The sequence below is a fragment of the Schistocerca nitens genome, chromosome 4, assembly GCF_023898315.1.
Source record: "Schistocerca nitens isolate TAMUIC-IGC-003100 chromosome 4, iqSchNite1.1, whole genome shotgun sequence".
Lineage (NCBI taxonomy): Eukaryota > Metazoa > Arthropoda > Insecta > Orthoptera > Acrididae > Schistocerca > Schistocerca nitens.
The window spans coordinates 691,394,792-691,420,901 of NC_064617.1; the positions used below are offsets into that span (position 1 = coordinate 691,394,792).

General features: G+C 44.3%; 1 protein-coding gene across 2 annotated transcripts in view; it reads left to right on the top strand.

Moving 5' to 3' along the window:
* LOC126251662 (proton-coupled folate transporter) overlaps positions 1 to 26,110 on the top strand; it is a 324,444-nt gene that overhangs the window by 285,557 nt on the left and 12,777 nt on the right. For both annotated transcript variants that reach the window (XM_049952233.1, XM_049952234.1), the window contains exon 8: positions 13,853 to 13,936. In XM_049952233.1, the coding sequence (XP_049808190.1) occupies positions 13,853 to 13,936 (84 nt within the window). The remainder of the gene's footprint in view (positions 1 to 13,852; positions 13,937 to 26,110) is intronic.

Genomic DNA, 26,110 nt, shown 5'->3' on the forward strand with positions numbered 1-26,110 from the left:
ACCCGCAACTGCCACCCAACCCCCTACCCGATCCCAGTTCCTCAAATCCCCCCCCCCCCACTCAAGTCCACCACATCCAAACAGCGGCGTGTAAGGAAGGACAAGAAGGAGAAGCACTCCAAGGGGAAGAAGAAATCCACCACCCCCACCCCAACCACTTCCACACCCTCTGAGGAGCCAGCGCCCCCGACAGCACCCGTCGTCGCACTGGGAGGGGTCCAGGAAACACCGGCACTGGAAGGGAACCGCGTAACCGGGCAGGACTCGGATGGTTTCGTGCTGGCGAAGAAAACGTTTCGCCAGCCGAAGCTTCCGCCAGCCCGGGGAGTGGAACCCACCCCGAACAGGTTTCAGGCGGTTGCTGATGAGCCAGAGACAACAGAAATCACAACACAAACACAGAACCAAGTCGCCCACCACCTCCCCCCGATTGTAGCTGAGTTTTCACAAAGCTATGAAGAGCTCTTCGAGCTGTTGAAGTCAGAAATCGGGGGAGGCAGTTTCCAGGCGAAACCTGCAGGTGGAGACAAGATCAAAATCACACTGCACACACTTGAAAACTACACCGCAGTCAAAACACTCTTTAAAAACAAAAACATACCACACTACACGTTCCCCACAACTAAAACAAGGAACAGGAACATAGTAATAAGAGACCTCCCAAGACGAGTGTCCCCCCAGGCAATCAAAACAGATTTGACTGCCCAGGGGTACGTCGTAAAGGCGGTCCAGCAGATGGGCAACATCGACAGCAAGTGGCCACTATACCAGGCCACACTCCTGGAAATCCCTCAGAACAAAAGGGAGATAAAGATGGTTCTGGCTGTGCCTGTCACCACCGAACCGCTTCGCCGTAAGAACAAGACGGTGCAGTGCTTCAGGTGCCAGGGCCTGAACCATATCGCCGCCTACTGCACCATGCCAGTAAGGTGCAGGAAGTGCGCCGAGGCCCACGACACCAGGACATGCACACTCAAGCACACGGACCCACAAATAAGGTGCGCGCTGTGTGGCAAAAACCACACAGCGGGCTACCAAGGTTGTGAGGTCCACAAAAGACACACACAACAGGCAAAGGGCGCAAAGGCCGCCCCCCACACACATAAGCTAAACACCATAAACCCCCCCAGACACACAAGAAAACCAAACACGACAACACACACAGACAAGGCCTGGGCTAAACCAAGGCCGGACACACCGAGGGCGACTTATGCTGAAGTGGTTTCTCCTCCGAGGAACCATGAAAGCGTGGCCCAATCATCACAACACCAGACACCATCACGAGAACAACACCGGGAAACACACAGCAACAACGACCAGGTCCACCATGACGGAGGAAGCTCTAGGGAACCGCACACACACTCCCCCCCCCCATGGATCAGTTGTTAGGCGTAATGGTGCAGACCATGAACCTCGTCATGGAAATGATGAAGGAATTCAGGGAAGCCCAGAAGCAGAACACACAGATCCTCGTCGCCCTTCAGGCAACAGTCCAGCAGTCGCTCCCCTCTGCGACTTCCTCAGTAGTACCAAAACCCCATCATGAATAGACGACCGAATATTCAAGGCCTGACAATGTGCGTCTTTAACGCAGACGGCATTGTTAATCAAGAGATCGAGTTCAGAGAACTCATGAAGGAGTTCTCCATCGACATATGCATGATGGGGGAAACCCACCTAAAACCGGGAATAAAAGCGACAGTTCCCAACTACGTTACCTACCGTAAAGACAGGCCAACCCAAGGCGGAGGAGTGGCCATATATGTAAAAAGAGGGATCCCTCACCACCAGGTATTCTTACCAGCTACCAACAAAATCGAAGCAGTGGCAGTGGAAGTAACCACTGCCACTGGACCCCTAACAATTGTTGCAGCCTACCGACCCCCACATGACCAGATAGATGAGGGAGACATAGCTGCTCTAGGGCAAATTGAAGGCAAACTCGTAATAGGGGGAGACTTCAATGCCAAACATCCTGATTGGAATTCTAGAGTAACCTCCAGAGCAGGCGCCAAACTGCAACAACTAGCGCGCACCCACCACTTCGAAACATGGGGTCCAGTCGAGCCCACACATTTTCCAAAAAATGGAGGCAGGCCCGACGTGTTAGACATAGCTCTCACTAGGAGGATCGCAGGATTTGTGCCCGCAAGGACAATCAACAGAATGTCCTCCGACCACAACCCAGTGATTCTGGAGGTCGATGTGGGAGAATGGGTAGCACTCCCACGGTACCAGACGTCATACAAACGTACAGACTGGGAGCGATACCAAGAAACTGTCGCCTCTGATATCGCTCGCGCTCCGCCACCTACTGCTGAAACAGTAGAACAAGCGCTACAAGACCTAACAGGCACCATCTTGCAGGCAGCGGAAGAAGCCACCCCTCCACAAAGGGATGGCCCACCGCCGCAAATACAGCTCCCGGAACACTTGCTAGCTCAAATTCGACATAAGAACAGAGTGGCAAAAGAGTGGAAGATCACCAGAAATCAGGCCACCAGGAGGCTGCTCAATCGTCTACAGAGAGAACTGAAGGTTGCGCTCAATGAGCACAGAAACCAGCAATGGCAAAACCGCCTCACAGCTCTCAAAGTAGACGATCATACTCTATGGCAAGCGACCAAACAGTTTACAAAACGACGCGCTAGGATGCCGCCACTGCATGGCGAGCGGGGACTTGTCTACAGCCATGCTGGAAAGGCCAACGCCCTCGCCGACTCCTTCGAGAAGCAGTTCCAAGCGGCAGAACCCCAGGATGATGAGCATGAAAGAGTGGTCCGTCGTCAACTGGCCGTCTTCCTCAATGCTGAGGAGGACCCAGAAGACGAACCCACAGTTTTTGCCCCCGAGGACGTGGCAAGAGTAATCAGGTCCCTCCCTACAAAAAAGGCACCAGGGCACGACAGTGTCACTAATCAGTTAGTAAAAAATCTCCCACCCACAGCAATCACACACCTCGCGAACGTCCTCAACGAGATTACTCGATCCCGTGTTTTCCCAGCTTGCTGGAAACATGCGGAAGTGCTCGCGATACACAAACCAGGGAAAGACCCTCTATTCCCGCAGCACTACAGGCCGATTAGCCTCTTGCCAACTCTCAGCAAGATCTATGAGCGCCTCCTGCTAAGACCCATACAAGAACATATTACCAGAGAGCAAATTCTGCCGGATTTCCAATTTGGGTTCCGGCAGAACCACCCCACAACAGGTCATGAGAATGGTCGAAGCAGCCACAGAGGGCTTCAACCACAGAGGCTACTGCGGGATAGTGCTACTAGACGTAGCCAAAGCCTTTGATTCAGTATGGCATAGAGGGCTACTCTACAAGTTGTACACACAAGGGTTTCCTGGGAGTATAGTTCAGCTCATCAAGAGCTATCTCACAAATAGGACTTTCTCCGTCAAAGTAGAAACTGCCACCTCCACCAGAAGGCGTATTCGTGCCGGGGTGCCGCAGGGATCGGTCCTGGGGCCCGTATTGTACAGTTTGTACACTGCGGACACACCAACGGCCCCCCTGGTACACACTGCACAGTACGCTGACGATACAGCCTTCTACACGAGAAACGCGAACAAGGACCTGGTCATCCGTAGGCTACAAAAGGTTTTAGATGACACGGAAACATGGGCCCGTCGCTGGCGCATCACCATCAACTCTGAGAAGACGCAGGCAATGCTGATTACCCGCAGGCTCGGAAGGCGCGAACCTCCCCAACGTCCCCCCCTCCACCTTCACCTAAATGGAATCCAACTCCCCTGGCGCAGAACCGCCAAGTACCTTGGCGTAACCTTGGACTCTCGTCTTACGTGGAAACCCCACATAGACGAGATCCACAGGAAGGTCTGCGCCAGAATGTCCATCCTATACCCTATCCTGAACGCAACCAGCTCCCTTCCCTGCCCAGTAGCAGTAAATGTTTACCAGGCCCTGATCCGGCCAGTAATGGAGTATGCGTGCCCTGTCTGGGGATACGCGGCAAAGCAGCACCTGGACAATCTCCAGAGGCCGCAAAACCGCGCCCTCAGAAGGGCACTGCACCTACCTCTCGGATTCCCCACAGACGACTTACACGCCGCAGCCGAAATCCCACTCCTGAGAGAGCGTTTCCAGGATCTGGCAAGGGCCTTCTATGAGGGTTCTTCCAGATCCGGAAACGCGCTCATCCATTCCCTAGGTCGGTATGACATGTCCCGCGATAAGCATAAGCGCCCTATGACGATCTTCGACGATTAAGTCGAAGAGAAAATCCCAATACCCAATCCCTAATCCAGTTCCTTCCCATATAACACCAATCTTTTCGCCTACCCCAGGCAAGTACCAGACTCACTCACAACAAACATCACAAGTCACAGACACCAAAAAACTATAGAAAAATCACACACACACGTTCACAGGGGAGTAAAAGCCGAAAGGCTACAAACTCCCCCTCACACTTCCCCAAAGAGGGGAAAGTAATAGATGTGAGCAGCAGCAGCATCTCGACACTTCGCTTGAAGATGATGGGTACGAAACCCTTCGAAACGTTGCGAGAAGACGACGCCTTTACTCGGCTGATCACCCGAGAAGATTTCACGAATGGAATACGCCGAGAAAGTCTCAAATCACATCCTCGGAGTAGTGAAGCAACTTAATAAAAGCAAGTCTTCTGGTCCAGACTGTATACCAATTAGGTTCCTTTCGGAGTATGCTGATTCAGTAGCCCCATACTTAGCAATCGTATATAACTGTTCGCTCGACGAATGCTCCGTATCCAAAGACTGGAAAGTTGTACAGGTTACACCAATATTCAAGAAAGGTAGTAGGATTAATCCACCAAATTACAGGCCGATATCGTTAACGTCGATATGCAGCAGGATGCTAGAACATATATTGTGTTCAAACATTATGAATTACGTCGCAGAAAACGGTCTATTGACACACAGTCAACATGGGTTTAGAAAGCATCGTTCCTGTGAAACACAGCTAGCTCTTTATTCACATGAAGTGTTGAGTGCTATAGACAAGGCATTTCGGATCGATTCCGTATTTCTGGATTTCCGGAAGGCTTTTGACACTGTACCACACAAGCGGCTCGTAGTGAAATTGCGTGCTTATGGAATATCGTCTCAGTTATGTGACTGGATTTGTGATTTCTTGTCAGAGAGATCACACTTCGTAGTAATTGACGGAAAGTCATCGAGTAAAACAGAAGTGATTTCTGGCGTTCCCCAAGGTAGTGTTATAGGCCCTCTTCTGTTCCTTATCTATATAAACGATTTTGGAGACAATCTGAGCAGCCGTCTTAGGTTGTTTGCAGATGACGCTGTCTTTTATCGACTAATAAAATCATCAAAAGATCAAAACAAACTGAAAAACGATTTAGAAAAGATATCTGAATGGTGCAAAAAGCGGCCATTGACCCTAAATAACGAAAAGTGTGAGGTCATCCACATGAGAGCTAAAAGGAATTCGTTAAACTTTGGTTACACGATAAATCAGTCTAATCTAAAAGCCGTAAATTCAACTAAATACCTAGGTATTACAATTACGAACAACTTAAATTGGAAGGCGCACGTAGAAAATGTTGTGGGGAAGGCTAACCAAAGACTGCGTTTTATTGGCAGAACACTTAAAAATTGTAACATACGTACTAGGGAGACTGCCTACATTACGCTTTTCCGTCCTCTGTTAGAATACTGCTGCGCGGTGTGGGGTCCTTACCAGGTAGGAATGACGGAGTACATCAAAAAAGTTCAAAGAAGGGCAGTACGTTTTCTGTTATCGCGAAATGTGGGAGAGAGTGTCAAAGAAATGATACAGGATTTGGGCTGGAAATCATTAAAAGAAAGACGTTTTTCGTTGCGACAGAATATTCTCACGAAATTCCAATCACCAACCTTCTCCTCCGAATACGAAAATATTTTGTTGACACCGACCTACATAGGGAGGAACGATCACCACGATAAAATAAGTGAAATCAGAGCTCGTACAGAAAGATATAGGTGTTCATTCTTTCCACGCGCTATACGAGATTGGACTAATAGAGAATTGTGAAGGTGGTTCGATGAACCCTCTGCCAGGCACTTGAAAGTGATTTGCAGAATATCCATGTAGATGTAGATGTAGAAATACACCGTGACGACTTCACATCTGCCCCTGCCATCCAAGAAGACGTAACTGACTCCCTGCAACTTTCTGTATCATCCTACACCATTGGTCTGATGCTAACAGCAGCTGTACTAGGGAATTACTATCCCATGCACTTGGCATGATACTGTAACAGGGAAGTAAGGACTGTTGATCAATGGTGTCGCACTGTATTCAGTGAAGAATCACAATTCTGCACTACCCACATGACCGTCGTTGGGAAATATGGCGGCGACATGGAGAGGGGTCCCTATCCAGTGTTTTGGAAAGTCACAGCAGCATAAGTCCTGGCTTCATGGTGTGGAGAGCCATTGGGGGTGACTTCTGGTTCAAATGGCTCTGAGCACTATGGGACTTAACATCTGAGGTCATCAGTCCCCTTGAACTTAGAACTAGTTAAACCTAACTAACCTAAGGACATCACACACATCCATGCCCGAGGCAGGATTCGAACCTGCGACCGTAGCGGTCTCGCGGTTCCAGACTGCAGCGCCTAGAACCGCACGGCCACTTCGGCCGGCTGACTTCTGGTCACCGCTGCTAGGGCAAAGCAGTACGTCACTGATATCCTACGTCCTCATGTGTTATCTCTTATGTGGCATTTTCGCGGGTTCCATTTTTTGAAGAGAAGAATGCTCGTCCAATCTTGGCACCTGTTTCTACGAACTGTATTCGTGAGTATGAGGTACTCCTGTAGCCAGCAAGATCCCCATATCTGTCGCAGATAGAACATGCGTGTGTACGATCTCGGACGTGAACTCCATGCCTGTGTCTGTATCAAGGAAATCAAAGACCAATTACAGCAGTTGTGGGCCAGCTTGACGGCACCTTTTCCAACTGAATCAGGGCATGCATCGCGGCCACAGGGGATGCAACATCATACTGATATGAATTTTATCCATAGTGGATGCTGTCGAAACTGGGCTGATACTGCTAACTTCGCAACTGAAAAAAATTCAGCCCTCGGTCACCATTTTTAACAAATTAACCTGGTTTCGACACTGCTAGGAGTGTCTTCTTCAGAATTTAAAACAAAGAATGGTCTATATTCGATAACATTGTCACAGAATTATGACAAAGAACGTATGATAGAGTATACGTACGGAATCGTCGTCAAAGCCTGGCAGTAATTGTATGTCTTTTATAAAATAATAAATATGCCAAAAGGGCATTAGTCACAAATGTATTTAAGACAAAGAAAACTGTGATGGCGAGCGTTACTACGGACTCCGTTTTGCAACCTGCACCACGCAAGCAAAGAGCAGCCCTTAGTGGCTCGCCATCACAGTTTCCTTTATCTTAAATACTTTTGTGACTAATGACCTTTTGGCATATTTATTATTTTATAAAAGACATACAATTACTGCCAGTCTTTCACGACGATTCCGTACGTATACTCTATCATACGTTCTTAGTCATAATTCTGTGACCATGTTGTAGAATATAGACCATTCTTTGTTTTAAATTCTGAAGAAGACACTCCTAGCAGTGTCAAAACCAGGTTAATTTGTCAAAAATAGTGACCGAGGGCTGAATTTCTTTCAATTGTAACTATTCACGGTCTCTGAACGTGCAACCATGTACAAGATACTGCTAACTTCCTTGTGAATTTGACTCGATTTTCCCATCACTGCAATAACATCACATACGCTCTCAACCCGTGGAGTTTCATTCCGTTTCCTTCTCTCCTTCTGGGTGCTTCACAGCGTATACAGACATTAACAACATCTGGATAGCGCCTTCTTTTGTTCTAATCTTCTGACTGATCCGTCATGATACCCACCTCTGAGCACGTGAGTCTACTGCAGAGGCAGTGCTCATCATCCAAATTCTCCGATGCGTCAGGACAATAGATCTGAACGAGATCCTGATCATATAAGTGAGCTGCCATCTCTCAACACTCCCACAATGCAGAGAGACAACAGCGTTCATATTACGAACTAAATGCAATAGGAGGCTTTGATACAGCTGTACTAGGTATCAATGCACCAACGATTTCAACCTCCTCGCAGAACCAACAGTGACCTGCCCGATGGGCCACATGTCGCCACTCAGTGGGCGTCCAGCTTCGGTATTGGTGATGTGTAAAATTCAGTCTTCGTTGCTGATGAACATGGGTGCATGAACCAGGCGCATGCTGCAGAGGCCAATACACAGCAACCTTTGCTGAACGATTGTTGAAGAAACACTGTTGGTAGCCTCTTGGTTTATTTGGGCAGTCAGTTACTCAACAGTTGGACATCTATTCGCCCGTATACATCTACACAGCCGTCGTTCATCCGTCATCCCTGGCCCGTGGTCCACTCCAGTTGTCTCGGCGACGGTTTTGGATAGCTCCATTTTGCCAAGCACGTTGTGCTTTAACCATGGCAGCATGCGAACAGTTTACAAACTTAGCCCTTTCGGAAATGCTTCCATCCTTGACCCAAAAAGACTATGATCATGCCCTTTCGTATGTCACATAAATCTCTCCATTTCTACATTATGACAGCGACTGCATCGTTTCCCACATCTCCCCAAGGCTCTCTCTCTCTCTCTCTCTCTCTTTCTTTCTGTCTCTGTCTGTCTGTCTCTCTATCTCTCTCCCTCTCTCTCTCTCTCTCTCTCTCTCTCTCTCTCTCTCTCTGCCACCAATTGTCTGTGAATGTTTATTGCTAGTTCACGTCGAACATAGGTCGTTCTCAAATTAATGCGAGTGGACCGCTTATAATAGCCAACTTAAGGAGGGCATCAAATGCCCAGAAGCGTATGTAGCAATTAACTATTCTGCAGACTTTCTGTGACATAGAGAAACTAAAACCATTATGGAGTGCTGGCCATTAAAACTGTAAATCCATGAAGCACATCAAATAACGAAATTTTACTTATAGTGTTTCTATAGTGTAGAAGGAAGAAGACATGCTTAAATTTGTAGATGGTTTGGGACGTACGTCAATGGCCATGTCGTGGTGGATACTCTGGTTCCTGTCAGATCACCAAAGTTAAGCACCATGGGGTTTGGTTGGCAATTGGGTGGCTGACTGTCAGAGCTGCGGTGCAGTGTTAACCTGCTGGGGTGTACTCAGTCTCGTGATGCCGCTTGAGAAGCTACGTGAATGAGCAGCAGTGGCTCCAGGTCACGCGAACTGAGAATGGCCGGGAGGACGGTGTCGAAATCCCATGCCCCTGCATATCCACATCCGATGACGCCAGTTGGCTGAGGATGCAACGGTGGTCGGTCGGTACCGCCGGGCCTTCCTACGTCTATTCAGGCAGTTTTGGAGGCATACAGGATGCAAATCTAGTATACTTTCCGATGCATTTTTACCTCTAAGGTTAACGAATTCCATGTCATGTTTAGCCGGGGAAAGGACTCATAACCTCATCGCTAAGCGCCCCCTAACCCGCCCACACACACACACACACGCTGTCATGGTGGAAGATGTTTTCTGATAAATGTCGGACATTTGCCGCGCCGGACATTTGCCACGCCGGACATTTGCCACACTTGCCCCTTCGCCAGGTAGCTTGAGTAGCAATCCCTCAGGTAAGGGACACCCTTCCTCGAACTTCTACTGTCGGCTTTCAAACCGCCGTCTCCACATCTTACTCGATACAACCAGTACGTAAGGGACCTCCTTCTTCGACATCTTGGCGAAATACAGAGCTTCTTTTCCGAAATCGAAATATTTATAATTTTTGGGAAACGAAAACAATACCGACGATTATGCCAGTATGTAATCAGTTCTGCCAAGTATAAATATAGATCCCTCTGTCTGTACGGTAGCTTCCTTTCACGCTTACTGATTGCGATAGAAACAGTCCATCGCCATGGGAGCAACAAAAAAGGAACGATGTAAAGAGAATGTGAATGTACGCTAATCATTTATTTTTCATCGCTGTATTTGTGCCTACTTTAATTACTACAACTGCATGCCCAAAAGACAATAAGGAACGAAGAAATGGGTATGTGAATGTTTGAAAAGAAGAACGATATACTCCATATTAATTTACTCTCTAACATCCGATATCCCTTGCGGCGAAACATTAGTTAATAAAGTGTAGCGGGACAATGTTGAAAAACATGACTGAAAATACGTTCACTAAATAGAGATAAGAACATCTATGATTGACATGTCATCTAAAGTCGACGTAGAATTTTAAAATGTTAGAAATAAGGAAATGAAGTAATACAGAATGCTATGCTTGTAACGTACGTTGTTGTTCTACATTGTCTATCTCTGGTATTTACAGGGTCACAGAGAGAGCATCCTAGGTTTTGCAGGGAAAAGCCGTAATTGTAATGATCTGAAGTACAACAGAAACAAGAAGCACAACTTAAGGAAAAATAATGTAATGTGTGTTCCAGCTCACAAGCGACATTGAAGCAGGTAGTTCCTGTGACTTACTATGGACAGAGGTTATATTCGACAACCGGAATAAATTAATAACTGGCTCCTTTTACCGTCCCCCGGTCTCAGATAAAACAGTTTCTGAGCAGTTCAAAGAAAACTTGAGTCTCATCACAAATAGGTACCCTATTCATACAATTATAGTTGGCAGTGTCTTCAGTCAACCTTTCGTATGTTGACAAAAATACATTTTCAGACCCTATTGTAGATAGAAAACAACTTCCGTAATTGTTCTAAATGCGTCTTTTCAAAATTATTTTGAACAATTAGTTCACGAGACCATTCAAACTGTAAATGGTTACGAAAACACACTTGACCTCTTAGCCACAAATAATCCTGAGCATCACGACGGATACAGGGAACACACGGTCGTAGCGAGGGTCAATACCGTATCAAAGAAGTTCACCAAAGCTACACGCGAAATATATCTATTTATAAAAGCAGCTAAAATTTCTTGACGTCTTTCTATGAGACAGTCTCCAATCCTTCCACAGTATGTAAGTGAAGACCTTATGTGGCACGCCTTCAAAAAAATATTATCAACATCACTCGAGAGATTCATACCAAATAATAAGAGACGGAACTGATCCCCAATGGTACACAAAACACGACAGAAAGCTGCTGCTGGAACACCGAAAAAGGTACGTATAATTTAGACGAACGCAGAATCTCCAAGATTGGCGAAGTTTTACTGAGGCTCGAAATTTGCTGCGGATTTCAGTGCGAGATGCATTTAATAGTTTCCACAACGAAACTCTCTCTAGAAATGTGTCGCAAAATCCAAAGAGATTCTGGTCCTATGTTAAGTAAACCAGCGGAAACGGTCAGTAAGTACCTTTACTGCGCGACAGCGACGGTAATGTTACTGATGACAGTGCCACTAAAGCGGTGTTACTAAATGCAGTTTTCCGAAATTCCTTCACCAAAGAAGACGAAGTAAATATTCAAGATTTCGAAATGAGAGCAGCTGTAAACATAATATAGGAGGAGGAGGTGGAGGGGGAGACAAGGGACCCAACCCTTCGGGGCAGGTAAAATCGTGGCAAATTTCCGGCGTGGCAAATGTCCGCACACCTTTCTGATAACCGAATTCCACTCTCTACTCTAATGCGGGGATCCCAAACATTTGGACCTTGGAATACTAATTCGTGTTTCTGTAATTCATTTTCCGACTAATAAATATGTAGCCCTCTCAAGTGCGAAACTACAGGGCTGTAGAGGGCTAATATGTGATCTAGACAGGATGTTGTGAGTTGGCGCAACTACTATCATCCAGCCATAACTGTGGTTTCTTTGATTGCTCTGGGAGAAAGCTCATCAAACTGGAAGACATGAAACATTAGTTCACTTCATTACATAAATGAATAAAAGATTTACTTAATTTTGACACAGTTCTTTACCACAGAATTGCTTGATAATTTACAACTATCATTGACTATTAAAGCATCACTTGATGCACTGACAAGGGAACATCCCCATCGCACCCCAAGTTGTGTGGAACTATGAAAAAATAAGCAAAATATACGAAGTGGGTCGTCCATGCGTAAGTTAGGCAGTATCAAGGGCAATCTGAGGTGAGGAGCGCCGTGGTCCCGTGGTTAGCGTGAACAGCTGCGGAACGAGAAATCTTTAGTTCAAATCTGTCCTCGACTGAAAATTTTGTTTTCTTTATTTTCGCAAAATTATGATCTGTCCGTTCGTTCATTGACGTCTCTGTTCACTGTAATAAGTTTAGTGTCTGTGTTTTGCGACCGCACCGCAAAACCGTGCGATTAGTTGACGAAAGGACGTGCCTCTCCAATGGGAACCGAAAACATTTGATCGCAAGGTCATAGGTCAACCGATTCCTCCACAGGAAAATACGTCTGATACATTCTATACGACACTGGTGACAGCATGTGCGTCACATGACAGGAATTTGTTGTCGACCCACCTAACTAGTACACTTGGCGAATGGGTAAAAAGATTCTTCTACCTTGCCCGATTTAGGTTTTCTTGTGGATGTAATAATCACTCCAAAAAAAGTGATGAAAACATAAGAGTTTGTCACATAAACTGAAAATAAAAAGTTTAAATTTTCGGTCGAGTGAAGATTTGAACCAAAGACCTCTCGTTCCGCAGCTGTTCACGCTAACCACGGGACCACGGCGCTCCTCATCTCATACTGCCCTTATTATTGCTTATATTACACATGGACGACCCAGTTTGTATATTTTGCTTATTTTTTCATAGTTCCACACAACTTCTTCCTGTTTTCTCGATCGATCTGTGTTCAGTTTTTCAAGGCCTATCCACTGTGCCAACTTATAACTAAATCTGAGGGGGGTGCGATGGGGAGGTTCCCTTGTGAGTAACATACTGTTCTCTTGCAGCACAAAACGCAGCATTTACGAAAGTACATTTCATCGCCTGAAACTTTAACAGCTGACACTGTCCTACATTATGATGTCGACTGGTGTAACTGAGTTCACGAGCTGGGGTGAGCTCTTGCCTGCCTTTTTTTTTTTTTTTTTTTTTTTTTTCCCGCGTTTGACCGTTGCATCTGCTCGGGGCGGACGTCGTAAGACATCCGTTTAAGTTCGTTGTTGATCGATTAGCTCAGTTTTTTTATTACAGAGGGGTGCTAACCCTCTGACCGAAGACGCTGAGCTACCGTGCCGGCGTTGCTCGACACTACGTTGACCTCAGTGTGAGGGCGCTGCTATACTGAGCAGGAGGCGTGGTCTTCTGGAGTGCCTCCCATTGGTAGCTCTAGAATGCAGTGAGACGTCGCTAACGTCTGTGCTATCGATTAGCGTTGCCGACTTTGCTGTGACACCAGTGTCTCTGGATGATACCTCAGAAGCGATCCTTAACACTTGAACAGTTTCCCACATACGAGCTGTACTCTATCCACAGAAAAAAAAACAGGGCGCCATATTGCGCATATTTAGAGCATTTTGCTACTGCAGGGATAAGGACAATGTAAATAATTTTTACATTGGGGAAACACTCTGAAAGTTTCCTTGATTCCATGTCACCTTGTACACATAATGGCTCTTATCGTAGTATGTAGCGGCTTCATATTTTGGATATTGCAGCCTATTCTTTGCGTCATTTTAGATCACAGGTCGATTAAATGTAACTGATTTTGTTATGTTGCGTTTTTGATAGACTCAGTATAAGTCCGCAGTCGATGCTTTCTTGCATGGTTCAGAAACTACTGGAGTGGTTCTCAGAAACAGTGGTAAGCTGTGTGGTGGAAGCGTAGCGCATTGAAAACACTGCGAGATGGCACCTACTGAGCTCAACGAACAAATGACTCAGTGCATTATGTTTTTGCATTTTACAGGAGCTGGGATTGCCGGACTGGGTCCCGTCGTGATTGCTGTCCTGCGCTCAATCGCTTCCAAGGTGGTTCCGTTACCTGAAAGGGGTAAGTGTCCAAGGTACCTTACTACACTGTACAATAGCCAGTAGCGTGATTGATGGCGTTTCCTCTCACAATCTCGTAAACGTACAAGTAGCTTTACGTATTATTTAAAGAATGTGCCAGGTTAACAGTTCTGAAACATTAGTACATTAGTTGAAAGTAATATGAGATAAGGTATCAACTGATTCGTAGCACAATGTTCTGGAACCACAACTACATCACATTCACCTGCACACCGAGCTACATATCGAACATTAATTTGCTGACTGGCGAAATAGACGACTGCAGAGAAGATAACTGGCGAATCGGGCACTAATTACACTTGCAGTTGCGGAGAAGGGAACTTTGTCTGTGAACTGCAGAACGAGCAGCGCTTGTGGTGAGGGAAGTGGTCTTTCTCAGAACTCTACAACTATCGCACGGGACGACTGAGAACCAGTTTCCTCCCCAGCAGTGCGCATTGATTTACGTAGATTCTGTTCATGTATGTTTCATGTGTTAGTTATATTAACTACTAATTTCTTAAGACACAAAGGAATTGCAGACGTTGGGTGCAAGTGAGCATTGATTTAAATGAATGGGGAAAGTTGAAAATTCGTGCCGGACGGGAATTCGAACCAGATCTCCTGCTCAATAGGCAGATGCTCTGACCACTAAGCCATCCGAGCACAGTGGTCAGACCAACTGCACGGACTATCCTAGTATTCCTCCCGCAGACCCAAATTCTCAGCTTAGCAACACACTAATAATGTAGTGCCACTTGCCCATTGTCCTCATTACTCGCGGCATTTCGACGATTCCCGTAAGAGTTCGGGCCTGGTGCGCATCCGCACTGAAGAGATCATTGGCCGCCCTCTCCTTACTTATATATATGTGGTGTCTGTTCTTTCGGATATATATACAGGCTGTTACAAAAAGGTACGGCCAAACTTTCAGGAAACATTCCTCACACACTAATAAAGAAAAGATGTTTTGTGGACATGTGTCCGGAAACGCTTAATTTCCATGTTAGAGCTCATTTTAGTTTCGTCAGTATGTACTGTGCTTCCTCGATTCACCGCCAGTTGGCCCAATTGAAGGAAGGTAATGCTGAATTGTGCAATCACGTCATCAACACAGATTTTCTGTGAACGTTTGGGCAGGCATTGTTGGTGATGTCTTCGTTGGGCCCCATGTTCTTCCACCTACGCTCAATGTGCCTTTACAAGCACGGCACAACATGTGGTTCGTGCCCGATGGAGCTCCTGCACATTTCAGTCGAAGTGTTCGTACGCTTCTCAACAACAGATTCGGTGACTGATGGATTGGTAGAGGCGGACCAAGTCCATGGCCTCCACGCTCTCCTGACCTCAACCCTCTTGACTTTCATTTATGGGGGCATTTGAAAGCTCTTGTCTACGCAACCCCGGTACCAAATGTAGAGACTCCGTATTGTGGACGGCTGTGATACAATACGCCATTCTCCAGGGCTGCGTCAGCGCATCAGGGATTCCATGCGACGGAGGGTGGATGCATGTATCCTCGCTAACGGAGGACATTTTGAACATTTCCTGTAACAAAGTGTTTGAAGTCACGCTGGTACATTCTGTTGCTGTGTGTTTCCATTCCATGATTAATGTGATTTGAAGAGAAGTAATAAAATGAGCTCTAACATGGAAAGTAAGCGTTTCCGGACACATGTCCACATAACATATTTTCTTTCTTTGTGTGTGAGGAATGTTTCCTGAAAGTTTGGCCATACCTTTTTGTAATAATGGGACTTAACTTCTGAGGTCATCAGTCCCCTAGAACTTAGAACTACTTAAACCTAACTAACCTAAGGACATCACACACATCCGTTCCCGAGGCAGGATTCGAACCTGCGACCGTAGCGGTCGCTCGGCTCCAGACTGTAGTGCCTAGAACCGCTCGGCCACCCCGGCCGGCGGATTAAAATGGCGTCTGTTCTTTAGGACATATCTGAAAGAACATACACCACATATATATTACTAATTTCCGTATTAATGGAAAATTATCGCATTCCGAGAGTGTCTGCGCACTGTCTCGCCGTCGATTTAACACGCACCCCGTGGTAGAGTCGAGACAACCTTGTCAAACAGCCCGTAGTTGTTGCCTGTAACGTAGCGTGATAAAAGGAGTGTGGAATTTTTTTTACTTATTTCACTTCCAGAGTTTATTTAGCCATCCAAAACACATGATTATATAGTATACATAATTGTACGAAGAGGATATATAAGTACTTATTTACAAATATGAAACCTCAGGCTGTCACCAGTCTGATCACCAGAGTTTTTTAACAAATAGATTTATAACTAAATTAAATATTTTATATTGATTAATTCACACTAATTTTGTGATTTAATCGTAAACAAGATAGAAAAATTGAAACATAAACATTAAAAACTACAAATTTTTCCTTGTACTCTTAAGTATTTAACAGTTACTTTATTAAGGCGAATGTGTTTGGTGAAAAGAAAAAAGGAGCTGATTGGGGAAGAAGGTAACCCGTTCCCATCAAAGTCTTAAAAAAATTCGATCGTTCAGTCAGATTTGGAACACGAAAACAAGATGTGGTTTAAATCATCTTCAGACACAGTATGACACTCACATGCAGGGGAACTGTAAATGTTTATTCTATATAGATGGAAATGAAAAGAGGCATGGTTAAAACGGAGTCGAATGATGGTGGAAATCGTCGATCGATCCATATGAATCCGTCGTGAAACATGGTCTTTTCGGAATCTGAAGTTGTAATGCCGCATAATATCCACCTTTCGTTTATTGGGACGCATTCCACATTTCTTACCATTGCTACTTTCGATAGCTCTTGCTTCACGTAAGGACTTTGTATATGGCAATTTCATATCGAGAACACCTATAGATGCGGCTTGCTTCACTAAAACGTCATCTTCCTCATTATAGTGGATGTCAGAGTGGGAATCCACCCACAGCGCTTTCCGTTTACAGCGAACATATTCCAGTACAACATCCGATATGTAATATTCTTAAGAAAATTCTGGAAGTCGGACACAATAAATGTCTTTAATAAGTAAGTTGAAAATACATATTTAATTGCTTCCAAAATTGCCAGTCTCCGCCGTAAAAACTGAAGCACTTCTACGTAGGTTGAAGACTTAATTGACTTGGATCTGAGCACATAGAAAAGCACGTGCAGTATACTCCTCCTGTGGAACTAAAATATCTAAAAACTCACCATTATTCCAAATTATTTATTTTACTTATATTTCTTTTATGTTTAAAGGTATTATTATCTGTTTTGCATTCGATATTTTTTTTTAATTTGTCGTTTCACATACGTGTACTCTGTTAATTGAAAATAAGAAGTAACACATTATTATGACACAAACTCATTATAATACCGATGATTTGTGAAGAAATGCTTAAAACATAACATGTTTTTTACACCATGTGCACAAAATGAACGTAATTTCTTCACCTAATATTCACAGTGGAGAACACAGTATAAAACAAAATTCAGCAGGATTTCAAATTGTCGTGGGTGATCCTCTAAATATCCTGATTTGTATCAACCTTATTTCAGTACATTGATAAACGTTGACGAAGAGAACTGATTATGTACTAGTGATTGCAGCTTGATTATATTTTTTTCAAGTGAACATTGCAATGATAATCATCCAACAAAATTGGACCTGAATATCTTCTTACAAAGTTCTTCCAACAGCGAAGTCAGTATACGTCCCACTGCAGCGGTTGTCCCGTTGAGCCAGATGAATAAGTTCCCTGTCCTCAGGCACGATGCTCTAAACGGTTTTTTCCCATCGACCACCTCCAGAATCTAATAATAATACAGACTTTTCTCCCTCACTGGGAAAGAAAAATATCTTTTGACCTGGTCAGACGTTTGTTTTTTCGATGCTGTTCCTACAACATTTGGGCCTTCAGAATGAGATTTTCGAATTCTCGGTCCAAATTCACCATTAGATTCTTTTAAACTACGAAAGGGCGGGTAGTATGTACAAAACCCATATCTGATCACATCTGGTGATTCCAAAAGGCTTGACGGCACAGGTACATCCATAGAAAGTGTACAGCTTTCAGTATTGAAAGACATTCTTTTCGTTACAGATTATCATTATTGGTTGGATTTTCTGTTATAATAGTGAGCGGATTATTATTAATTGACAAAATACACATATGTGAAATGGTAAATTAAAAAAAACAAAGAAAGACGTGAATATAAAACGTAAAATAATTTAAAACATAAAAAATATAAGTGAAATAAATAATTAGGATAATAATGAATGTTTGAATTTTTAATTAGGTATGTTGAATATATTCTGACAGCACATTGTGAGTAGCTTACTTTCCAAAAATGGTGTTTCAGAAATCAGCTTTATCACACATGAATGTATGTGGCTTAAACGGTTCTTTAATTTATGTTGTAGTAAAAATTTTCATTTTTCTAAATTAATCAGTGGTGGTGGAGTATTTGCAAAATTTCAGATTATTACAAAGGTCGATTACACATTTTTCAAGAACGTTAATTTCGTAGTAGCTTTTATATGAAAAACATTTTTTATATATTGTTTCGAAGATATTGTCTACACAAAAAATGCCAAATTACCTTTCGGAGGGTGCTTTACCCCTTAAAATTGAAATTGGGTACAAACAAAAGCAATACATATTGGATTACTCGCCAAGTTTCATCAGCATCGTTTATCTACATTTGGGAATGTTCCCTTGTGAGTCATAGTGGATCGAATGGCTCTGAGCACTATGGGACTTAACATCTATGGTCATCAGTCCCCTAGAACTTAGAACTACTTAAACCTAACTAACCTAAGGACATCACACAACACCCAGCCATCACGAGGCAGAGAAAATCCCTGACCCCGCCGGGAATCGAACCCGGGAACCCGGGCGTGGGAAGCGAGAACGCTACCGCACGACCACGAGATGCGGGCTAGTGGATCGAATGTAACGTGGCCTGCTTAACGGTGAATCAAATGTCACTCCTATGAACGGAGCACGAAATTTTATCTGGAAAGTATACTTTCCACATGGAGCGTGGCCGTCAATGCGAGCAGCGCTCGATTTGTAAAGAGGGACGCTCACCAGTTTCTCAGTCTAGATTTCCAGCCCGTTGATAGACAGCCACTCATCGAAGTGTTCTGTTAGTAATGGATTTTTGGCATGAAGATACGAATCGGCAGTTGAATAAACACATGTGAGTACATCGCCTTCATGCTGTAATGTTTTAGTGGGGGGACTGATGGTTCATTCTAAATCATGAGTATACGGAGTATACAAGAGCGGGCTTAAAATTGTATCCTGTGGCAAGTCCTGGGAGGAAGAAAAGGACCGAACATGTTTCCTTTGAATTTGACATAGACTGTTCTTTGAGCAGCCATGGTAATGATACTATATACAATACTCGAAGGAATTCCGAAGTCTACCAGCTTGTTCATGACAACCGGTATCTGAATGTGGTTGTAACTCAAGGAAAGTGGCGACGACCGATTGTCCAAAGTCTCTTTGCCTTTTATGAATCTATATTGACTTCGAGGCATCAAACTCCTATTTTCGAGCCAGTGTTCCATTCTCCTTTTACCATTCGCTCCAACGTTTTTGCTACACGAAACAACGCGATCGGCCTATAGCTAGAGACCGTATTTGGATCTTTCCCACTTTTCAAAACTGGAAATATAATTGGGTCTTCCACGTTTCCATGAGGTCTTGTTGCATACAGTACTGATTTAAAATGAACAAGAACAAATCTTTCGGTTCTTTGGGGGGTTTCGTAAATATAAAATAATGAATGAAATCAGTCCCAGGGCAGCTGTCAGTCGATGATTTAATAGCATCATTTAGTTCTTCTTTAGAGAGGGGACGAAGCAGGATGATCTTCAACAGCAGGTGGATCATTTTGTAATGGGACCGTGGGAGGAGCGAGAGTACCGATAAATCCCTCTATCCAGGCAGTGGGCTGTTATTGAAAGCCTTTGTTTTATTCCAGATGCTTGTTATACTGATTGCTTTATTGAGTAAGCAACAAAATTTACTCGAATTGTGCTTTTTTTGAGGAATTGCTTAATACGCGCATTTATTCTTCTCATTTCCACGAAGTTCTCCAAGACAGAATTCTGACGACAGTTCGTCAAAGCAAGTCTACATTCTGCAGCTGGTCTAGAGCATTCACGATCCCAGCAGCGGGGAACGTTACATCGTAACAGAACTTTTTTTTCTGTTGAATTCTGACTTTCGCTACAACTTACATTGCGTTGGTTAAAGTTTGGTACAACTCTTGTTCCTGTAAGTCATGATGCATGATATAAAGTTTCTGTCAAAATGTGTCCTTATATTTCTCCCAGTTGGCTTCCACAATCTGGCACTTACTATTGGCGTAACATATTTGTTTAGTATTAACGTTATGTTAATGTAGAACTCGATTTGGAGATAATCCTATCCCACTGAGTCTGGTTTAACATGCCAATTACAGAGGTTAGTAAAACGTGTGGTGCAAAGCGTGACATCTGTAGCAGAATGCCTGTGGAAGATACCACAGTAGCAGTTCCATCGTTGAGTATCACCAGGTCATTGTATTCTACAGCATCCACCAAGGCCCTGCCGTTCCTGTCCGTCATGTCTCCCTCCCCCATGCTGCACTGTGAGAATTCAAGGGTCCATCTATTATAAAGGGAGGCCGAAGCTGAATTATTAAATTTCTCCAGTAGTCTTCAGCAGTACTATAATGTGGAGACAGTTGTAAAGGTTTTGAGAGCAAATTGTATTTGCACAGCAGCTAATTAGATGTTGTGTGTAACTGAGCGGATAGACAGATGCGGCAGCCAATGTTCCGCCAATCTAGGTATGTCACCTTTCCCATCAAGACGGTCCTTCCTTACGATGAAGTAATTTTTAAAGCGAACACTCGATGGAAACGTGAATCATTTTTCGCATAACAGAACTATACCCGCCTGAACTGTGACTCTTTCTCGTCGGAAGCATCCTCTGTTGAAGTTAGCTGATCATGTGTTCCACTGCAGTAATTATACAGGGTGGTCCATTGATAGTGACCGGGCCAAATATCTCACGAAATAAGCATCAAACGAAAAAACTACAAAGAACGATACTCGTCTAGCTTGAAGGGGGAAACCAGATGGCGCTATGGTTGGCCGGCTAGATGGCGCTGCCATAGGTCAAACGGATATCAACTGCGTTCCTTAAAATGGGAACCCCCATTTTCTATTACATATTTGTGTAGTACGTAAAGAAATATGAATGTTTTAGTTGGACCACTTTTTTCACTTTTTGATAGATGGCGCTGTAATAGTCACAAACGTATAAGTACGTGGTATCACGTAACATTCCGCTAGTGCGGACGGTATTCGCTTCGTGGTACATTACCCGTGTTAAAATGGACCGTTTACCAATTGCGGAAAAGGTCGATATCGTGTTGATGTGTGGCTATTGTGATCAAAATGCCCAACGGGCGTGTGCTATATATGCTGCTCGGTATCCTGGACGACATCATCCAAGTGTCCGGACCGTTCGCCGGATAGTTACGTTATTTAAGGAAACAGGAAGTGTTCAGCCACATGTGAAACGTCAACCACGATCTGCAACAAATGATGATGCCCAAGTATGTGTTTTACCAGCTGTCGCGGTTAATCCGCACATCAATAGCAGACAAATTGCGCGAGAATCGGGAATCTCAAAAACATCGTTGTTGAGAATGCTACATCAACATCGATTGAACCCGTACCATATTTCTATGCACCAGGAATTGCATGGCGACGACTTCGAACGTCGTGCACAGTTCTGCCACTGGGCACAAGATAAATTACGGCACGATGACAGATTTTTTTGCACGCGTTCTATTTAGCTATGAAGCGTCATTGACCAACAGCGGTAACGTAAACCGGCATAATATGCACTACTGGGCAACGGAAAATCCACGATGGCTGCGACAAGTGGAACATCAGCGACCTTGGAGGTTTAACCTATGGTGCGGCATTATGGGAGGAAGGATAATTGGCCCCCATTTTATCGATGGCAATCTAAATGGTGCAATGTATGCTGATTTCCTACGTAATGTTCTACCGATGTTACTACAAGATGTTTCACTGCATGACAGAATGGCGATGTAGTCTACTTCCAACATGATGGATGTCCGGCACATAGCTTGTGTGCGATTGAAGCGGTATTGAATAGCATATTTCATGACAGGAGGATTGGTCGTCGAAGCACAATACCATGGCCCGCACATTTACCGGGTCTGACGCCCCCGGGTTTCGTTCTGTGGGGAAAGTTGAAGAATTTTTGCTATCGTGATCCACCGACAACGCCTGACAACATGCGTCAGCGCATTGTCACTGCATGTGCGAACATTAGGGAAGGCGAACTACTCGCTGTTGAGAGGAATGTCGTTACACGTATTGCCAAATGCATTGAGGTTGACGGACATCATTTTGAGCATTTATTGCATTAATGTGGTATGTACAGGTAATCACGCTGTAACAGCACACGTTCTCAGAAATGATAAGTTCACTAAGGTACTGTATCACATTGGAAAAATCGAAATAAAATGTTCAAACGTACCTACCTTCTGTATTTTAATTTAAAAAACCTACCTGTTACCAACTGTTCGTCTAAAATTGTGAGCCATATGTTTGTGACTATTACAGCGCCATGTATCACAAAGCGAAAAAAGTGGTCCAGTTGAAACATTTATATTTCTTTACGTACTACACGAATATGTAATAAAAAATGGGGGTTCCTATTTTTAAAAAACGCAGTTGATATCCGTTTGACCTATGACAGCGCCATCTAGCGGGCCAACCATAGCGCCATCTGGTTTCCCCCTTCAACCTAGACAAGTTTCGTTCGTTGTAGTTCTTTCGTTTAACGCTTATTTCGTGAGATATTTGGCCCGGTCACGATCAATGGACCACCCTGTATAGGCTTCACAATTTCGGCAAAAAGAGAATGAAATGTGCCCGTTAAGAGCTGCCGGGTATCGGTATCATTGTTTTGTCGCGTATTCTGAATGACATTGTCAATAACATTTATTATTAAGACGAGTGCAATTTTTTCTTTTCTTTCGGACAGACTCCACGCGGAATCCGCAGCTGTGATTCATATTATGAAAATTTAAGACGGAGGGGGGGGGGGGAGGGGGGAGAAAGCAAAGGAAAGGGAAGGAACTGATGATGTCAGCTGTATTGGGACTTTATGCGGAATCGGCGGCGACGAGTGAAAATGTGTGCCAAACCGGGACTCGAACCCAGGATCTCCTGCTTATTAGGTAGATGCGTTAACCACTGCGTCATCCGGATACAGTGGTTATCGCAAATACGCGGACAATCTCAACACACTCCCTGGCCGAAACACATTCCCATCTATCCACAGTCCCCGTTCGTGTCCTCCAAGCTCGCTAATTCTAGATTTCCACACATTCATGTAATTGATGAATACACAACCTTAAGTGCGGATACACAGTATTGTTCGAGCTACAGCGGGAATCTAAAATTAGCGAGCATGAAAAGCATGGACGGGGACTGGGGATAGGTTGCGCTAGGTGGGAATGTGGTTTGGCCGGGGAGCGTGCTGAGATACTCTGTGCATTTGCGATAAACGCTGTGTCCGGATGGTGCAGTGGTTAACGCTTCTGCCTAGTAAGCAGTAGAGATCCTGGTTTCGAGTCCAGGTCCGGCACACATTTTCATTCGTCTCCGCGAACCCACATTAATTCCGGATGGAGCAGATATCATCACTTTGCTTTCCTTTCTCACCCCCCGCCCCCCCCCCCCACACATAACATAACATTTGTTATGCTTTTGATGCTGCTATAGCAGGCTTCGTTACTGAGACCATTCACCTACATCGCCGTGTTTGGTTACTTCCGCCTGCTGCCGGTAAGGTCGGCGAGAGGTGTGTGTCTTCTGGGCCAGATCCACACCTTGAGTTTCATCGCTATTCCGAGCTGTTTACTCTGTATGCCTGAGGTGGGCAGCGGCGGTCTACATCTACATGGATACTCTGCAAATCACATTTAAGTGCCTGGCAGAGGGTTCATCGAACCACCTTCACAATTCTCTATTATTCCAATCTCGTATAGCGCGCAGAAAGAATGAACACCTATATCTTTCTGTACGAGCTCTGATTTCACTTATTTTATCGTGGTGATCGTTCCTCCATATGTAGGTCGGTGTCAACAAAATATTTTCGCTTTCGGAGGAGAAAGTTGGTGATTGGAATTTCGTGAGAAGATTCCGTCGCAACGAAAAACGCCTTTCTTTTAATGACTTCCAGCTCAAATCCTGTATCATTTCTGTGACACTCCGTGCCATATTTCGCGATAATACAAAACGTCCTGCCTTTCTTTCAACTTTTTCGATGTACTCCGTCAGTCCTATCTGGTAAGGATCCCACACCGCGCAGCAGTATTCTAAAAGAGGACGGACAAGCGTAGTGTAGGCAGTCTCCTTAGTAGGTCTGTTATATTTTCTGAGCGTCCTGCCAATAAAGCGCAGCCATTGCTTAGCCTTCCCCACAACATTTTCTATGTGTTCTTTCCAATTTAAATTGTTCGTAATTGTAATATCTAGGTATTTAGTTGAATTTACGGCTTTTAGATTAGACTGATTTATCGTCTAACCGAAGTTTTCACTCGATGACCTTCCGTCAGTTAGTACGAACTGTGACCTCCCTGACAAGAAATCGCAAATCCAGTCACATAACTGAGACGATATTCCATAAGCACGCAGTTTCACTACGAGCGCTAGTCGCAAACATGGCGAGTTCAGGTGCGGGACTCCCCGAACACCAGATATCACTCCGTGTGACTTTTTTCTGTGGGGACAGATTAAAGATCTGGTGTATGTTGCGCCTCTACCACGTGATGTAGCAGAGCTCCGGGAGAGAACACGGGAAGCCACTGCCACAGTCGACGATGCCATGCTGGGACGGGTATGTCAAGAATTCCATTACCGTTTTGACGTCTGCCGTCTCACTCATGGTTCCTTTATGACCTATTGCAAATATCACATGTATGCTGATGACCTTCAGTTGTATCTAAGTGCGAAACCAAGCAATCTTAAGAAAGCTATTGAAAATTTCAATACTGACCTCGATGCACTATCAAAATGGGCACAGGACATAGGACTAAAACTAAACCCATTTAAAACCCAAGCCGTACTTGTTGGTCACTCTAGGCACATTAGCCCAAAACATCGGGAATCCGTACCATCTCTTACCCTAAATGGAACAAATATTAACTTCTCTCCCTCAGCAGAGAGTTTGGGAGTAATAATAGATGAAAATATAAATTGGACAGAGCACATAACTGCAGTGTGCAAAAAAGCATCAGCATCCCTTCATGTCCTCCAAAAATATAAAAAACTCCTCCCTTTCGATCTGAAAAAGAAATTAGTACAAACCCTTATACTCCCAGTCATTGACTACAGAGATATTATCCTACAAGGCCTCTCTCAGGAAAATTCGCGACGTCTGGGACTGGCCATGAATGCCTGTGTCCGATGTATCTGTGACGTTCGACTTTTTGATCACATTTCGCCAGCATATGCAAAATTGTCCTGGCTGTGTACAGACAAACGCAGAGATTTCCATACATTCTGTCTCATGTACTGCCTTATAAATGTACACTGTCCCTCATATCTCTCCTCGTCCTTAACGCTTATGTCGGAACAACATGACAGAAACACACGTTCGCATCATAATAAAATCCTCTCTGTTCCACTGCATCGCTCAGTCACCTTCTCCAAGTCCTTTAAAGTAGCGGGAACCCGACTCTGGAATAATCTCCCTCGATATGTTAGAGAACTTAAAAACATGTACGGCTTCAAAAAACAGTCAATGACGTATCTACTTAAGCAACAGTAATGCCTTCCTCTGTACGTGAATGCACTTCACCTCATTACTTCCCTCTTTCCCCCTCCTTAAATCTCCCTTCCCCAAAACTCGCTATACTAGTAAACATCTACTTTACACACCAAGATATTAATGTACATCTGCACAAATCTTCATTACTACTGCCAATTTTTCTCATGTTTATCATTATTATTTGATTTTTTACTGTTATTATTAATGCTTTTATCATAATTTGTATGTATAGCACCTGTTGTGACTTTATTAGGTCTTAGTCATTATTCTTTATTCATATTGCCACTAGCG